The sequence below is a fragment of the Apostichopus japonicus genome, chromosome 7, assembly GCF_037975245.1.
Source record: "Apostichopus japonicus isolate 1M-3 chromosome 7, ASM3797524v1, whole genome shotgun sequence".
NCBI classification, from domain to species: domain Eukaryota; kingdom Metazoa; phylum Echinodermata; class Holothuroidea; order Aspidochirotida; family Stichopodidae; genus Apostichopus; species Apostichopus japonicus.
Window position 1 is genome coordinate 24,673,406 of NC_092567.1, and position 16,062 is coordinate 24,689,467.

Consider the following 16,062-nt stretch of genomic DNA (forward strand, 5'->3'; position numbering starts at 1 on the left):
TTTCACAAAGCTTTTACATTTTGAGCCAGGTAGCTGATGGGTGCATGCTTTGGAGTGTGATAATGGGGAAAAAAAATGGGAGGCAAGTTTTGCAGCAAAGTTAGAACAATAAGAGCATTTTATTTTATATGTTAGGAATATTTACATATTGCTACATAGCCACAGGCATCTTTGCTGTTATTTCTATGTTTTTTTCATAATATTTTAGTTTTTATTTAGAGTGAGAGAGATCAAGAGAAAGCATAGGACTCTTGTTTCAAGCTTATTATCCATGCAAGCCTTGTTTACCCAAGAAAAAGAAACAATTTAACTATAAAGTCTAAACTGGACTATGTTCACAACTTTAAAGTGATAGTGATTAGTGAATAGGTTAAGGTCTCAGCATTTCCATGCACGTCATCCAAACCAGCAGACACTTACCCGAAACCGCTTGGCCTGTTTCAAGAAGGAAATGAGAAAATCAACAACTGAACGAGCTTGTGATGGATTGTATAAGTCAAAATGGTTTAAGCTAAAAAAATGTGCGGAGCCTTACTGATTATGAGAGATTAAAGAGTGTTGCCATTGGCAACTGTTCTGACTTAGCATACCCACTAGACTGTTTACCTCAAGTAGGTCATCGACAGGTGACAAATTTCAGCTCGAAGTATAATAACAGAATGAGATGCTTGTAATAGTGAATAGGGCCCATACAAAAATTTTGATGAATATTCACTTGTCAATCATAATTGCATACTCATATATGCAAATTGCACTATCCCCAAAATTGACCCGAAAGTGTCCTTCTTTAAGCCAAACTGACGAGGCAGAAGTTCACAGGAAAATGGCTTTGTCACTCGGGGTTACTTGACATGGGGTTGAAACACACGACAAACAATATCCAATAGCTTATTACAAAGGTACGTGCGCTGGTGTGGATGGGGATTAAAGTCTACCCTACTGAAAAAGCAACAGCATGTCATCCTTAAACCTCCCCACCCCCAAATGCCCCCACCCCCCACATGCCCCCCCCCCCCTCATTGTTACACTCTAATAAGACTTGTATGTATCTTCCCAAGCTAAAGAACCCAGTCCTGATAGACTTTCAGTGATGACAAAGATTAGTATAAAGGATAGAGTGAGCATATAAAGTATTTATTCTGTCCTGCAATTCAGACTCTGTCCTCTGTTTGAATTAAGTGAGCTCCCCCACCCCACCCGCCCGACCCCCATCCTCGTACATTACTGTCCTAAACATAATTTGTTTTCTTTTCAGTAATCAGACCTTCACATCTACATTTTGTCACAAGAAAACTGTACTTTGCATGCTAAAAGTACTAGCATTTTCTTGTTGTGGTTTTGAAGTTTGCAGGGACAGAAAGGGAGAGAGAGTTTTGTAAAGAAAAGAAATAGACAGTTTAGAGCTTGATTGCTAGATCTAGGCTGTAAATGTAGTAAAATTAGAGTCTCAATATTGGTTAAATTTTTAATCCTCCAGGAATCAACCCCCTTATTTTTCTTTCTTTATTGTATTTTTTCATATTAACTGAGCGACATAAGTCATGAACTTAGTGATTTGATTGTGACTAATTTGAATGATTCAGGTGTTAAAGGAAAGAGTCCTTTTTTGTTTTTGTCCCTTGATTAATTCTACACTAAAGCTCCCATAATCACAGTTACAAGAAGACAGAAACACCAGTCATGATCAAGAGATGCTCAGAGCATTTACAGTATTATTTTAAATTCCTACTTGTTATGACAAGTAGGAATGCTCATGTGTATCCCTTCACAGTTGCAAATAACACAAGCAGTCCAGATCGACTCCGGGAGAGCAATAACTGCTGCTCTCATATGAGAGCAAAGATTGAAAGCTCATTTTACATCAATTCATGAAGAGGATGAACAAAGGCCACTCCAGAGCAGCGATGGCATTCCTGTTCCTCTTATCAGAGAGAAAGGAAACCAATCGTTTGCATCAGGAGGAAGATGACCACCGAAACCACCGCTGAGTAAACTCACAGAGCAAGGCGAGTAAACTCACAGAGGCCGGCGAGTAACTCACGGAGCACTCTAAACTTCCTTCCCTGCGAGGGACGAGAGCCTGTAGCATCATTGTGCATTTTCTGCAAGGAAGTTTTCTTACCTACTCCTGTGGCGGTGACCTTCATCTTGATTGAGGTCAAAGGGTCTAGCATAAATCCATTATAGAGCAACTTTCTTTGGGTTCAATGGTTATCTCATTGCCTACCCTTAACGCCTGTATTCCATCCATTCAAAGATGTTAATAATCCAACTGGACTTTAATAATTACTGTTGACCCTTATTTAGTTTGAATTTAGAGCACCAATCTACTCCTACTGGGTTTTTTATAGGAAATAAAGTAAAGCAAAAAAAAAAAAGGTGAAGGAAGGGGGGAGGTGGAATTGCTGAAATGAGAATGGGTCAAAGGGTAGTATCTTCTGAATATGCATGTGACAAACAAATAAACTGCATACAAGATGGGACTCGACAAAAAAAAGGGTAATTTTTGTCGGTCTAGTTACCTTTCAATTTCTTCCGGGGCAGCAGACGCTCTGAGTTTAATAGATGGAGAACTGATAGCGTGAATTAATCCCATATAGACATGAATTAATCCCATATGGACATGCTTTGTATATTTGATGTGTATAGGACTTTATCTTACATTTATTATTCATGGATATATAAACTTTTCTTAGTGACGATTAGCAATGAAAGATTTTTCTCCCCACGAAGAAATGTATTTCCAGCATGCATTGGAAGGGAAGGTTGTTAGATGCCGGTTGTAAATACTATTATCTTCCAGTTAGTGTTGCATACTTGCTACAAATATTGCAGTGATGTTAAAAATACAAGTCAAATATGAAATATCGCAATTGACAAAACATGACTGACTTTCTGGGTACAATACCAATGCCACCAAAAGAAAGAAAAACACAAAAGTGCGGTTAAGCTACTACAGACGATGCAGTTTCTATTTGTCAAATTATTTTCCTACAACTCTTGCTTCAAAGCAGGCATTGAGCCACCTTTTTGCAAAAATTTCTACCGTACTTACGAGAACTGGACATGAAGGATGGGTGTTTCTTCAAATTCCCTCAGGCATTCGATGGTGATCATCTGTTGGACTTGAGCACCGGCCTCAATGACTGTACCCACTTGGTCAGTAGTGACTTTAAGAGGTAAATTTGCGTCAAGGCGTACAATGAACAGACAAACTTTGATTTCTTGTTTCATATATAGATGATAAAGTTTGGTGATAAAGAATGGTATTTGTCAAAGAATTGCTGAAAAAAAAATTACGACAACTGAATTTGTTAATTTACATGAATGTTATCAGAAATGGCATAAGAGTGCGAACAATTAGAGAAAGGGGGGGGGGGGTGGGAAGCCAGATATTATATCTAATTAGGAAAATTGCAATTATATTTAGGTGGTGTCGGTAAATTGTCTATTTTCCCTCCCCCCCTCTGTATTTCCCCTCCCCTGTCCCAACCTTCTCCTTCCAAGCCCAGCCATGCAGCCTGGAGACACAGTGGCAAAGGTCACTGATGAAACAAGGCCAGAAACTGTGAATGTAATCCAGTGATTGGGCTAATGGGCTAGGGGATTACGCCAACTTGGGCAATATTAACTGTTTGTATACTATGAATGAAACCTGAGGACATACCAAAGAATGTTGTGTCTTAATTAAAAAGGATAAGAGAAAATATCTGCATATTTATAAAAAATTATTGAAAGAAACCATGAACTCATCAGGCAAAGGATATCTGTCTGCAGGGTCTCTGGGGTTGAAACCACAGCTGAGAAGTTTGCAAACTGGTAGGAAGTCTTGTTACCGTAGAATAACCCTAACCGGCCGAGGTTGGCTCTAAACTCCGATTTGACTCCGATCTGGAGCAGTTCGCTCTCGAAAAGAACGCCGTTATTTTTACAAATAAATCTGCAGAATTAAAACGAAAGTGTTACAAACTTGGCGTTGAGAGGGAGCTTTACGTTACCTCTGACAATGACATTAAATACTTTGTATTTTGTAATTGTAGTTCTAAAATTCAGGAAGAAGAACCAGTAAAGATGTTTCTCTGGGATCAAAACAAGGTGTCAAAAGCTAAGATTGTCTATGTATCACAAAAACCTCTTTTTACTCTAGTACAGTCAGTGTACTTACTTCTTAAAGCTTTCTTCGGCCCCCGGGGTAAGCGAGGTGACGTCACCGGGTGCTGGGGTCGGGTCAAAGACATCAAAGATGGCCCCGTTTGTTGGAGCAGCGGCGGTATTGTTCATGGGAGCTGCTGCTGGTGCTGCTGTAGTATCAAAGAGTGACATGACCGAGGGTTGACTGGCAGGTGTATTATCCAACCCCAGTAGGTCCATCGAAAGGGTCGGGGGTGCAGCGGCCATCTGATCAGAAGACAAACATGAAGTGAAATCTCTGGTAGTTTACAGCAGACGATGAATAATACTAATAATGGTTTGTTCACAACATTCACAGATGTTCAAAGGACAGCCCAGGGAAAAATTTATTTTCATTTGATGGAAGAGCGACGTATTCTAAGCATCCTGTTGACATGTGCATCAATTCCTTCATAATGTTATTATTTTTTTTTTAGAGATATCAATATTTGAAGTTGACACATTCTCTACCCCCAAACACTTGAAGCAAACAGACATGAGGTCATAGAAGACAAATTCAATTATTATGTGGGTGTCAAGTTTAAAACCACTCGTTGAAAGACTGGCCAGTTTGAATTCATCTCAGCGCCAAAGTTGGGCAAATTGTATTTTTTTCACTTGGATACCTTTAACCTGGAAATTAAAACAAATAGCAAGTGAAAAATCTGTTTCTTTTCTTATTAAAGTGCTCTAACCTCGTCTGTGCTACTCTCTCCTACGTTATTGATTTCAATGGAGGTTGGCAGCTGTTGGGGCTTCTTCTCCTTCTTCTCCTTTCCGGGCTCTTTCTCGTCTATGGTCCCACCGGCTTCTCCCGTCTTTTTCTTCAGCTTGGCCAGGAGTGACGACTCCCTCTCTGGGAATGGAGGCATCTCTTCTAAGACTGTAGCCTGTGAAAAGTGTCATCAAGAAGATTTATCAAGTAATGGTCTTTGTATAGGTGCTAAATGTAATGCTCAAACATAGCACAAGCAGTGAAGACATAAGTGAGTATAGTGCCGCCTTCCAGAAAGTTTGCTGTGGCTCATGATGTTTTCAAATCCTCTTAATGAAGCCCACACCCCTTACGAGGAGGAAAAAGAACAGAAGTACTTTAGGGAGCTTAGATATAGGCAGAGGGCAGACTTGTCATACGATATTTCAGCATAGCAAGTTGACAAATGCACCAGAAGCACTCTTTTTGTTGATTGACTGTAAACTTTTAGATAGCGATTTCTCAGGAGTAGACACATCCTTGAGTGTTGTGGTGGTTGGTTTGGGTAAAAAGGTTCTGTTTTGCCCGGCATGATCCATTTAGTACCCACCCCTGCTCAGAGTCATTCATTCACTTTTGATAAAACTTTGCCATGTCATAAACATCCTTGCTTCATTATTGAGAGGATGCACAAAACCAGTCCTTTTGGGTTACTGACATCTCTTCCTACACCAGTTGAACTGTCATACAAAATTCTGCATTTCTAATGGAAAATCTCATTTCCTGAAGCATATTTGGCCCATTCCTTTTCCCTACTTTTAAGGTTAATCAGCCTCCCATTCACCTCTGCTCATTTACTCCTACCTTCCCCTCCCCCCCCCCCCTCTTCCTCCTCGTCTCTTCGCAGCCTCTTCTACATACGTCCCTCCCATTTGACTGTTTCACCTCAAAAGAACAACCAAGAAAGCTTTTACAACCAAACAACGACAGTTTACAATAAGACTTACTAGGATATCTGCAGAACTTATGACGCTAAGCTTCAGGTATTCTACTGCCCTCTGTTGGAGCTCTGCGTCGGCATTTCTAAGCTGGTTGTCATTCTTAAGCACCTGAAAATAATTGGAAAAACAACCATGCCAAAAATAGAAACATGAATTTTATCTTTGTTAGTCATTCAGTTCATTAGAGAGAGCTCATTATCCTTCATATATCCATCATCTATACTACAGCCATTTCCCCTGTCATCTACTCATTACCATCCCCACCCCAACCCCCCCCCCCCCCTTGACCTGTTCAACCCCTCTATTGTTACAAATTTAGTTTTGATAGACACTATCAACTCAACCACACCCCTCACCCAACATTCAACTTTTCTCACATTACTCTCCATCAGGCCACTCCTCCCTTTCCACACTTACAATGCTCTCTTACACCTCTCCACCACCTATCATTTGATTCTTCAAACCCCACTTGACTTTACATTATACATGACCCTTCTTCACCTCTCACTGTTCCCCCCCCCCCCACCACCGGGACCCTCTCCCATCATCCTCCAATGTCCACTAAGTTTTAATCTGTAAGTGCCTACACAACCCTAGGAGAGCTATTTCTTCTTCACTAATTCTTACCACAATGAACGAACAATTCACATGTATCTTGACATTTTCAAGTTAAATCACTGTTCCCCCATCAACCAACCCACCCCACCCCACCTATTCCTTTCCATTTCTTATTTATTCCAAATAGGTCACATGGTGGACGAACTACGACCCACATGACCTTGAACATGACCCCATATTGACTTACTTCCTGGATTGTTGGTTTGATCTCTGGGAAGAGATTTATGAACTTAATGTAAGTTGAAAGAAGAAGACCACGGGTGCCTGGACTGCAAAGATGGAACTTGGAATGCAACAAATTAAACTGAACTAATGGGCTGAGGAAAAAGAGGAGGGAGAGAAAGAGGAGAGCATCAAAAACAGAAAAAACATGAATGAAGGCAGATAGGTTGCACTTCATTTAACACTAGAGATCATCTACCATCAGTTTCAACAAGAATCAGTAAACTAACTACAATATTATTACTTTATAATATAATAATGATCATAAATTACATTTATATAGCGCTTCATACAGCGTTTCAAAGCCCAAAGTAGGAAAGAGACAAAGTAAATCAAGGAAAACAAAACAAAACAAAAAAGAAACTAGGAATCAAACTTTTTAATGAGTGAGACTAGGCGAGCAGCAGCGTTCTGAATTTTGCTCTGAGGAGGAGCTATATTTCACATACAAACTGTTGCAGTAATCCAGATAGGAGGAAACAAAAAGCGCGAACCAGTCTTTCAGTTGAGCCTTGATCTAGATACCTCCTGAGTTTACCAATTTTGTATATACCATACGCAGCTAAACGACAAGTGTTTGATGGGTTATGAAGCTTAAATATATAAAAGTTTAGAGGACTTGACATTCTGATCCTACAAGTTCCTTCTGTGAAGCAGATCCTGCTTTACTGGAAACGTCAGGCCAGCTGAAATTTTAACAGTTATGTTCACAGGCTCTCTGCTGTATATTAGCGGTTGTTAACACTTTCTTTTTCACTTTTCTCTATATTATTTTCAGTTATGGAGAAAAACAACTTCTGCCCGAATTCTTACTTACAAATTACAACAAGGCTAAAGCCACAGACAGTCTGCTATGACAGCTGCAAAGAGCTTAACTAAATGTTGCTTAAGATACTCAAGGTCTTTAACAGATGATTTCACAAACAATATCAGATGAGGCAAGAAAATGCTTCTTAGTTAAGCTTTTTAAATGGATAACTAGAAAATATCTACAATAAGAGACACATTTGTATATAACCCTTCTAAACCAATGAAGCATAAGACTGACTTCCTCACCTGCACCTACCATCCTCCCCCATCCCCCCCCCCCCATTCTGACCTCCTTTTTTGAAGATCAGCATCATTACATATCTCAAGAATTTCACAGACCATGCATCAGCAGTCTGTGTTGCCTCAAAAATATCTTACAGATATGGACAATTCCATCTTTGCTTAAACGTGTAAGATTATCAAAGCTATTTGACCATTGCAATCTAATTCAATCCAATCGATATATTAATGAAACCCCGATAGGTGATGAAAATTTGTGTCATTTTGGTTTTTGAAATAAAGATGGACGTCTATTTCTTACTTCGACCTAGGATCTCCTGCGATAAGATTTCCAAATTCTCCAAGGATGTAGCCTCCAACTTTGACCATGTTTTCATGGCATGCTGGTGCTTGAAGAGCCTGCCAGAAATAAAAGAAAGTTTATTTGAAGAATGCAAAGTAGATTACAAATTATTAGTTCCTTTTTGTTATAATTTAGTTATAGTATATTAGTTTTATAACTAATACTGTGGATAGTTGTGTAAAGGATTAACACTATCACAATGAGACTTCCATCATTTCAATACACCAGTCCATCAAAGATGAAGAAAAATGGGAAAATATATCCAACTGATATTAATATTTTCTTTGCTTCCCTTCTAAGCCAGCTGGGAAAGAATCCAATATGTTTAAAGAATAAAAACAGGAATAAATAGATAAACCTGAAAGCCAGTGGGCTTCGTGTTTTCTTGTTACATTTTGTTTGAGAACATTAAACAATACAAACAAGATTCATATCTCTCGACCATCACTGATCAGGAAAATTCTTCCACAAATACAGAAGATCCCTCTTGCCTCCACGGCAAGGAAATCCAAAAAGGAATAAATTGTAGAGCAATAGATAGCTGACCTCAAAAACTGTCTTTGCTGCATAGCCCTGTACATCCTCTCTGTTGATAACGATCTGAATGACTCTGTACCAAACCTGTTAATAAAATAAACCAGTCATAGTCTATTGTTTCCCAGGTACAAATTTAATGACCCTAGAAAGCAAACTACTTGGAAATCATCATAATCAATAATGTCACCTGCCTAACATAGTTTCTTGGCTGTAATTCACATCCACCCGAAACATAGATATAAAACCATGAACAAAAGGAACATCTGTTGCTTCAAATAGATACACTCTTAGTCATTTGATTCATATTAATGATAAGCCATCTAAACAGTCCCCTCCCCCACACCCCCCTCCCCCATGCCCTACAGTTTCTTGCACTTCCTAACTACCCACATGGTAATATAAAATCATAACATAGATATATCTTCTGATGAAAATATAGGTGGCCTTTGGCAATTTGGTACTAATATTTTTCAACTTTCCAAATGAGGGATGGTCACATACCTGTTCTAACTAGGGCTCGAGTAAACCTGATACGGTCAAAGGTCAAAAGGACTTAGAACAAGTCAGTTCAGAGAAGATATGAGAAAGATTTATATAAAGTAATGAGATGGAAACTAACCTCTTCGCTGACGTAGTCTCCAGCGATTCTGATGAGGTTTAAGATGGTATCAACATACCATGTGTAGTCCACAGCAAACTTCTCAGACAGAATGGCAACTTTCAAAACCTTTAACAAGAAAAACACCTCAGGTTAAAATGGAGTCCAAGGCTCAGACGAAATAGCAACTATTTAGTTATTGATAAAGTCTGAATAGGTCAACTATGTGTACATTTAATTAGTTTGCTTAATGTGAAACAGAACCGACTGGACGATCCAACCGATTTATAGGAAAGGAAAAGAGAAACAACACTTCAGATAAGAAAATATCAATACCAATACAAACAGAAGTTTTGATGCCTTCTTCAAATGCCAGCAAAACAAAAATAACTATATAATTTATATTTTTTGTCGGCAAAATCTATGACCTATGGCACTATTTATTACAAAATTATTATTTTTTGATAAAATGTCTGTGTTCGTGATAGTTAAAATATCGCAATATTGTAACAGGCTGATTTGACTAGATCAGGAGCAAAGACTAGTATCACTACACATTGCCAATATCACACCATAGCAACAGTCTCTATTTCCCATGACAATATCACAACATAGCAACGGTCTCTATTTCCCTTGCCAATATCACACATAGCAACAGCCTCTATTTCCCTTGACAATATCACAACATAGCAATGGTATCTATAACCCGCTCACCATCTCTTCTCTGATCGAATAGTCTGCTGACTCCAGATAGTCCAGCATCTCGCCAACGATTTCATCTGCATTTGACTTGTCGCACATCGCGTAAAGTAAATCTACTGCCCTCTGTCTGACACTGACATCACGCTCGGTCTAATGAACACGAAGGAAAATATACAGTTATAAGACAAATACCGATGAGAGAAATGCAACAACTGTCCATCCTAAGGCAGACATTCCACAAGGATTGCTGCCAATGGACCGGCCTGGGCCGGGAAATATAGGTATGCTGAAACTATGAAATCTTACAAGAGGAGCATACAAAAAGGGGACATTTTCTGTGTCAATGGTTTTCATTTCTGCCCTACAGAGTCTCATGCACTGGGTTTGTAAACTCAATTTTTCATTACTTCTTTTCTTTTAATATTATTTTCTTCTTTGAAGTATTTATCACGACAGAGATAAGTTTGTTAGAAATCAAACAGGATTGAAGGTGTCTGACATGATTACCAGGAATGAGTCCCCACCATGGAAAACAATCATTATTATCCTGTAGATACTGGCTTGAATCATTTTCTTGTTGATACTTTTCCTTGCTATGGCAACACTCTTGGTTCCCATTTTCCTAATGAAGTTTTCTGTTTACACCAGCTCAAATTGTGTCACAAATATCATGACTGAATTGCTAGAAATAGTGAATCTGGTAAAATATCACTTGCCTTCAGTGCGTTTACGACCGTTTCCAGATGTTTCTTTACTGCTTCCCTCGAGAACTCGGAGGACGCTAGGTGACACATACTCTCTAGTGCCAGATACCTGAAGTGAGGAGAGCAGAAGTGATTTACAAGTTATGTCAAATTATTAATAAAAATAATCTTTTTGAATTATTAAAAAACTTCATTTGACATAAAACAATGCTGACTCTTGGTTGGCATATTAATATAGAGAACCTGGTGTATGTTACAAAGATCGAACATTTATAATTCCACAGAACAAATTCTCCTTTCTCGTCTCTTCTTTGGGGTTCGCGACTGCTGGTTAAACTTGAGTGGTTGAATCCCTCTTATAGATAGCTAGCAGTCACGTAACAATATTAATATTGAGTACCCTAGTGTATGTTACAAAATAATGAACATTTGCTGCTATTGCTACCTAGCAATTCTTCTTTGCTACGTCAATCAGAGCCAAGACGAAGATACTTGTGAGCATCTTCTTGTATTCTAGCAAACACTCTTGCAGATTTGTACTCGTACTGGAGGACAACATTATGTACTCATACTTGTACTCATGTCAAATGGATGCCCCTCTTCCCCTGTCAAAACCCAGAGAGCTATGTCAATGCAAATACTCTCAATATTCCTCATTATCCCACCTATTAATGGTGTAATCCACTAAACAAACTCTTGTGCCGCATAAAGCTAACGCAATAAACTTCCTCAAATATTTTAGGCCATGATTCCATTGTTCCAGGAAAGATTTTTGTGAGCTGAACGTAAACGTTTTCACTAGCCTGATCTTTTATTAAAGAGGGAACAAAAGGTACAGCCAAATGCAATTTATTGCAAATGTGCAGCAATTCTGTACTTAAGGTACTTTTTTTGAGCACCATCAAAATTTCAAACTAATAAGATTTAATTACCTCAAATTAGTCTCCCTGTGCTGAAGGAACTGTCCAAGCTGATTGCAAGCACGGACCAACAGATTTGGTTCACTGCAAACAGAGAAAGGAGTATAAGACCGTGGATCAAAAATATACAACAGTGAGTAAATTGTGTAATACAAACTTATCCTTTCTTAATCGTTGCTGTAAAACTAGTCATAAGTGTTTTCTCAACCTCATAGTGAACATTTCAATTTACGCATTCATACATATATTACATACATAAATATATTACATATATGCAGGCACATATAATAACATTTCCATATGATTAGAAATAGTAAAACACAAGTGAAAATATAATTGGTAAATGTGTAGATCTGACAGCAGTATAATGTAATATTGAAAAAAAATTCATGGACACCTCAGTCCTTCATTGAAGATGTTCAGGCGACAAGTCTGTGTTGTCATGTTGTAGGAATGTACCCATTGAAGGACCTGATACAGACATGCATATATGCATACTATTTATTCATATACCTATACATGTAAATATTCATCTACATATATACATATTCATATACTATACATATTCATATCTATACATATTCATATACTATACATATTCATACACAAATATACCTACATATACCAGTAGATATATACATTTACCTATACATATGTACTGTTACACCACCTAATTATCCACATCTCCACTAGCAAATATTCTTGCTTGTGATGGATATATCCAGAGGAAATGCATTCCATTGTTAACAGAAGGGCACTTTCTGTCATACAACAAAGCCTTACTGTTATGATAATAGAATACCTGTGCATATACATACTGCACATACTCATTAACATACACACATATACATATGCATTAGTATACTAACCTATCGTGGTGTATGATTAAATTGATTGCTTCAAACAAAACGGCATTCTTAGAGTTTGAATGTTGGACTTTCTTGGACTTTGGTGGTTCCTGAAGAGGGAAAAGCGAAAAAGGTAGAGTAGATAATATGTGAAATGATTGGCTGTTCTTTACAGGATCTACAAACCATTTTAACTGTTCTTCTCAATCATAAACTGGTGCACAAATCAAGAGACCTGTCTAATTTAATCCTTCTTAGTTTTCTAACGATTCAAGTCAACTGTACTTTTAATTTCCAGTAATTAAATTGCAAACAGGATGGAAAATATCTGATTGCATTTCCACTTCCTGGTCTAAAACTAGAAAACCTGTTCCAATATTTTCTTTGTCCATTCTGTAACGACTGATTCCAAGAATAATAACACATACAAACTACATATTATATGAGGAAGTATCCTAGACTTCATACTGACAAATAATCCACCTTAACCAAACACTTAATAATCAAAATATTTGCATTGGAGTACACATGATATAACATCTCCTCCCAATAGTTGTTGCAATTCTAATTTCTTTAAAATAATAAGTATGTCCTTTCACGTCCCAATTAGAAGATAATTATAAAGATCATTTCAAAACGAGGCTTTGTTTATTTTAGGCCAGAACTGAAAGGAAACAAAAGGGAAACAATCATTGTTGGTCTGAGTGAGAGAGATAATACTGGCAAGAACAACAATACAGAACAGCTTAATGGCAAATCTTATACATACCATATGGAAGATATGTCTAATGTTTCGTTACACATCAGGGAAGAAATGGACTTAATCAAGTCTAAATATGACATCATCCAGCCACATATGCTTCAACGATTATTATTATTATTTTTTTTAAAGGTTTACTTTCTGTAATTGGGGATGGGTTATTGCAATTGCTAAATTTACATTATTGAAGCTTTTAACGTGAAGTTCGGTTTACAAGCTTAAATCTGGTATGCATCATCCATACCAATAATTCATCATCTCAAATACGCAGAATTTCCAAAGAATGTAGGGTGGCACGGGGAAAGATGTCCAATAGATTTTGATCAACAATCATTAAAACGCTGTAAAATTTTTGTTGATGGGAATTTCCTTAATAATGCCACAATCCTAGTGGTTCCAACTGGGGGGGGGGAAGGGGGGGGCAGGGTGGTAATGAGCAAACTTTTGGAGGATATTGGCATTGCTACAGACAGAAACAATTATTTTAGAAATTGAAGGTAGCTTACTTGGTGTTGGGACAGTTTGTATTTTGATTTGTGAATTACGGAATAAATTGCAACTAGGAGACTGTCACTGCTACAGCTAACAAACTACTAAAGGAGGATATGACAAAGAACAACCTCCCACCACAATGTTAGAGACATTTTAATAAAGATAGGATGGGCAGGGGGAAGGTGGGGGGAGGGGGGTAATGAGCCTGGAAAGAGAGGATGCCTTGACCAGTGGTTCTAAAAGCGGTTAGGAACTAATGCACTGACCTGTGCTTTGTTGAGGATGGTCTCCAGACATTCGTTGAGTCTCCCTCGCACCGCTGGGTCATCGGGAGGTGGAAACAGTTGGAGGAGTCTGAGAAGCTTGACCGCAAGCCAAGGAGCAGGAACAAAGTAATAGGTATAGTCCTGGAGATCGGTGTATGATGATGTCACAATCTATTTTTGGAAGAAAATAATGACGGCCATCAGCAGCAAATAATTTATGACATCATTTCACATCTGTTACCTACATTGTACATATTATCTGAGGAATTTTACAACTTTTGAATTGCAATTTTATGGAATAAACAAGCACTTTTAATGACCTTACCCTACTGAGCCTGGATACAGCCAGGGACACTGCCCCTTTGTAATCATCTGTGGCGGTCAGAGCCAGGTCGTGTATGAGACTGGACGCCGCCGTTACCACACCCTGCAGAGAAAAAAAAAGAAAACAGTTATAAAGTAACAACTGTTGCCACGGTAACCACACCCTTGGAAGGAAGACCATAATACAGACGAAATCTAGCATCCTAGTAGGTCATTGGTTCAGAGTCCAGTGCGGTTAAAGGAAGGTTGGTGAGGGAACCGTGGTCGTATGACTCCACTGGGTAGAGTTTTCCAGAGTCTATAAATTCAGAGTGTGGAATGAAGTCTGCATCTGATGTTCCATCAGATATTAATAGTGTAGAATCCTTATAATATACAAACATATATCTTTAGTAAAGTTAGCCTTTAGTAAAGTTAGCAAAGTTATTTTTTGGGCCTAGAAAATTAGGGTTTCTAGTCCGTCTTGTTCCACAAACTAAGCTATCCACCTCTTAGTTGCTAGAAATCCCTATATAGCTATTACTTTGCTGGTGGCTTGCATACCACGTAACGAGGAATCACACCCCCAACATCATTTGGTACAACCCAAAGAGTGGCGGTAGGGAACGATTTTAAGTGACAATCAGATATTGCGTATACTTTCAATCAAATGAATAAAGGAAAACTGAATATGAATTTATGTATAAATTCGAAAAGAATGAAGAAATGTTCTTTAGCTTTTCTCTTATGTTGCCGACCAATGGCTCTAATTTTACCACTACAAATTATGCAAAATGTCTGTGTTTGATACTGTGTGTGCGTGTGTTTGTTTGTTTGTTTCAGGGATGAGACTGGGGTAAAAAAAGGATCACGGAACTTTGCAAAAAATGCGGTATAGGCTCCAGTGTGCATATGCTACAGTGTGTTAGGATAATAGTTTTTGTCCCTGAGGTAGAAAAGAAATCACGGATATTCCGCGAATTCGCTGAAAAAGCTCATGCCAGTTGTTTAGTGACATTCTGAAGACAAAGTGAGAACCCTGAAGTTATTTAAAGAGTAAGATGAGACAAGGTTCTACAAACCATATGCTGATCATTAAGAAGGTGTATCACTCTGTTCTGCCATTCTCCTTTTGGGATGGCTTCTGGTTGGGTGCGGTAAAGTCGTAGCAGACACAGGGATGAGCTCTGTTTTACTTGGTCAATGGTGTCACTGGTTTTCGGAAAAAAAAAATCGGAAAAGTAAGGAAAACATTCCCCCTTTTTTCGGTATTAACGTCTTTATATTCTATTCATGAAAAGTTACAAAAAGTTGGTACACTTTATGGTATACATTTCTAATAACTTAAAAACATCACTGTAAAGACAGGGAACAAACAATTTTAATTTAGAAGGAGGGTTTTAAAGAAATGACATGTCACTAAAGTTTGAACTCTTCAAATTTACGAGCAAAGTGAAACAAGTTTGGTTTGTTATTGATAAGAAATGTTCTTAATGCAATTGATTTCACAAAAAAATTATTACATCTTGAAAGAAGATAGGGGGGGGAGGGTGTCATTTGACTGTATGAAACACCTTTTGATGTTTGGAATGTTTCAACTCAGCACTTACGATGAAACAAGAAGTTTTGGTACTTCCGATCCGAGGGCTTCGGCCATGGCTTTGCTGCCGATGTTGGCGATGCAGTGCAAAGCCAGGTTAATGTTGATTGGGTTCCTACTGCCCAGGTCATTCTTCAGGTTCTCTGTGACCAATTGAATCAACTCGCTAGTCTCATTCACCAAAACCGAAATGAAGAGGTAACCCTGTCGAAAGGAGAGTGTCACAAAGAACAC

General features: G+C 38.3%; 1 protein-coding gene across 7 annotated transcripts in view; it reads right to left on the reverse strand.

The window, feature by feature from the left end:
• LOC139969842 (AP-2 complex subunit alpha-2-like) overlaps positions 1-16,062 on the reverse strand; it is a 42,014-nt gene that overhangs the window by 10,061 nt on the left and 15,891 nt on the right. For 4 of the 7 annotated variants that reach the window (XM_071975153.1, XM_071975154.1, XM_071975152.1 and 1 more), the window contains exons 5-23: positions 15,839-16,032; positions 15,311-15,440; positions 14,251-14,352; positions 13,926-14,096; positions 12,429-12,517; positions 11,572-11,643; positions 10,652-10,748; positions 9,948-10,085; positions 9,255-9,362; positions 8,645-8,719; positions 8,057-8,154; positions 6,671-6,800; positions 5,872-5,973; positions 4,866-5,060; positions 4,166-4,398; positions 3,768-3,940; positions 3,056-3,179; positions 2,523-2,552; positions 421-435 (exon numbers count right to left, since the gene is read on the reverse strand). In XM_071975153.1, coding sequence (XP_071831254.1) covers positions 421-435; positions 2,523-2,552; positions 3,056-3,179; positions 3,768-3,940; positions 4,166-4,398; positions 4,866-5,060; positions 5,872-5,973; positions 6,671-6,800; positions 8,057-8,154; positions 8,645-8,719; positions 9,255-9,362; positions 9,948-10,085; positions 10,652-10,748; positions 11,572-11,643; positions 12,429-12,517; positions 13,926-14,096; positions 14,251-14,352; positions 15,311-15,440; positions 15,839-16,032 — 2,276 coding nt within the window. The remainder of the gene's footprint in view (positions 1-420; positions 436-2,522; positions 2,553-3,055; positions 3,180-3,767; positions 3,941-4,165; positions 4,399-4,865; positions 5,061-5,871; positions 5,974-6,670; positions 6,801-8,056; positions 8,155-8,644; positions 8,720-9,254; positions 9,363-9,947; positions 10,086-10,651; positions 10,749-11,571; positions 11,644-12,428; positions 12,518-13,925; positions 14,097-14,250; positions 14,353-15,310; positions 15,441-15,838; positions 16,033-16,062) is intronic. The other 3 variants (XM_071975157.1, XM_071975156.1, XM_071975159.1) reach the window with 3 other exon arrangements.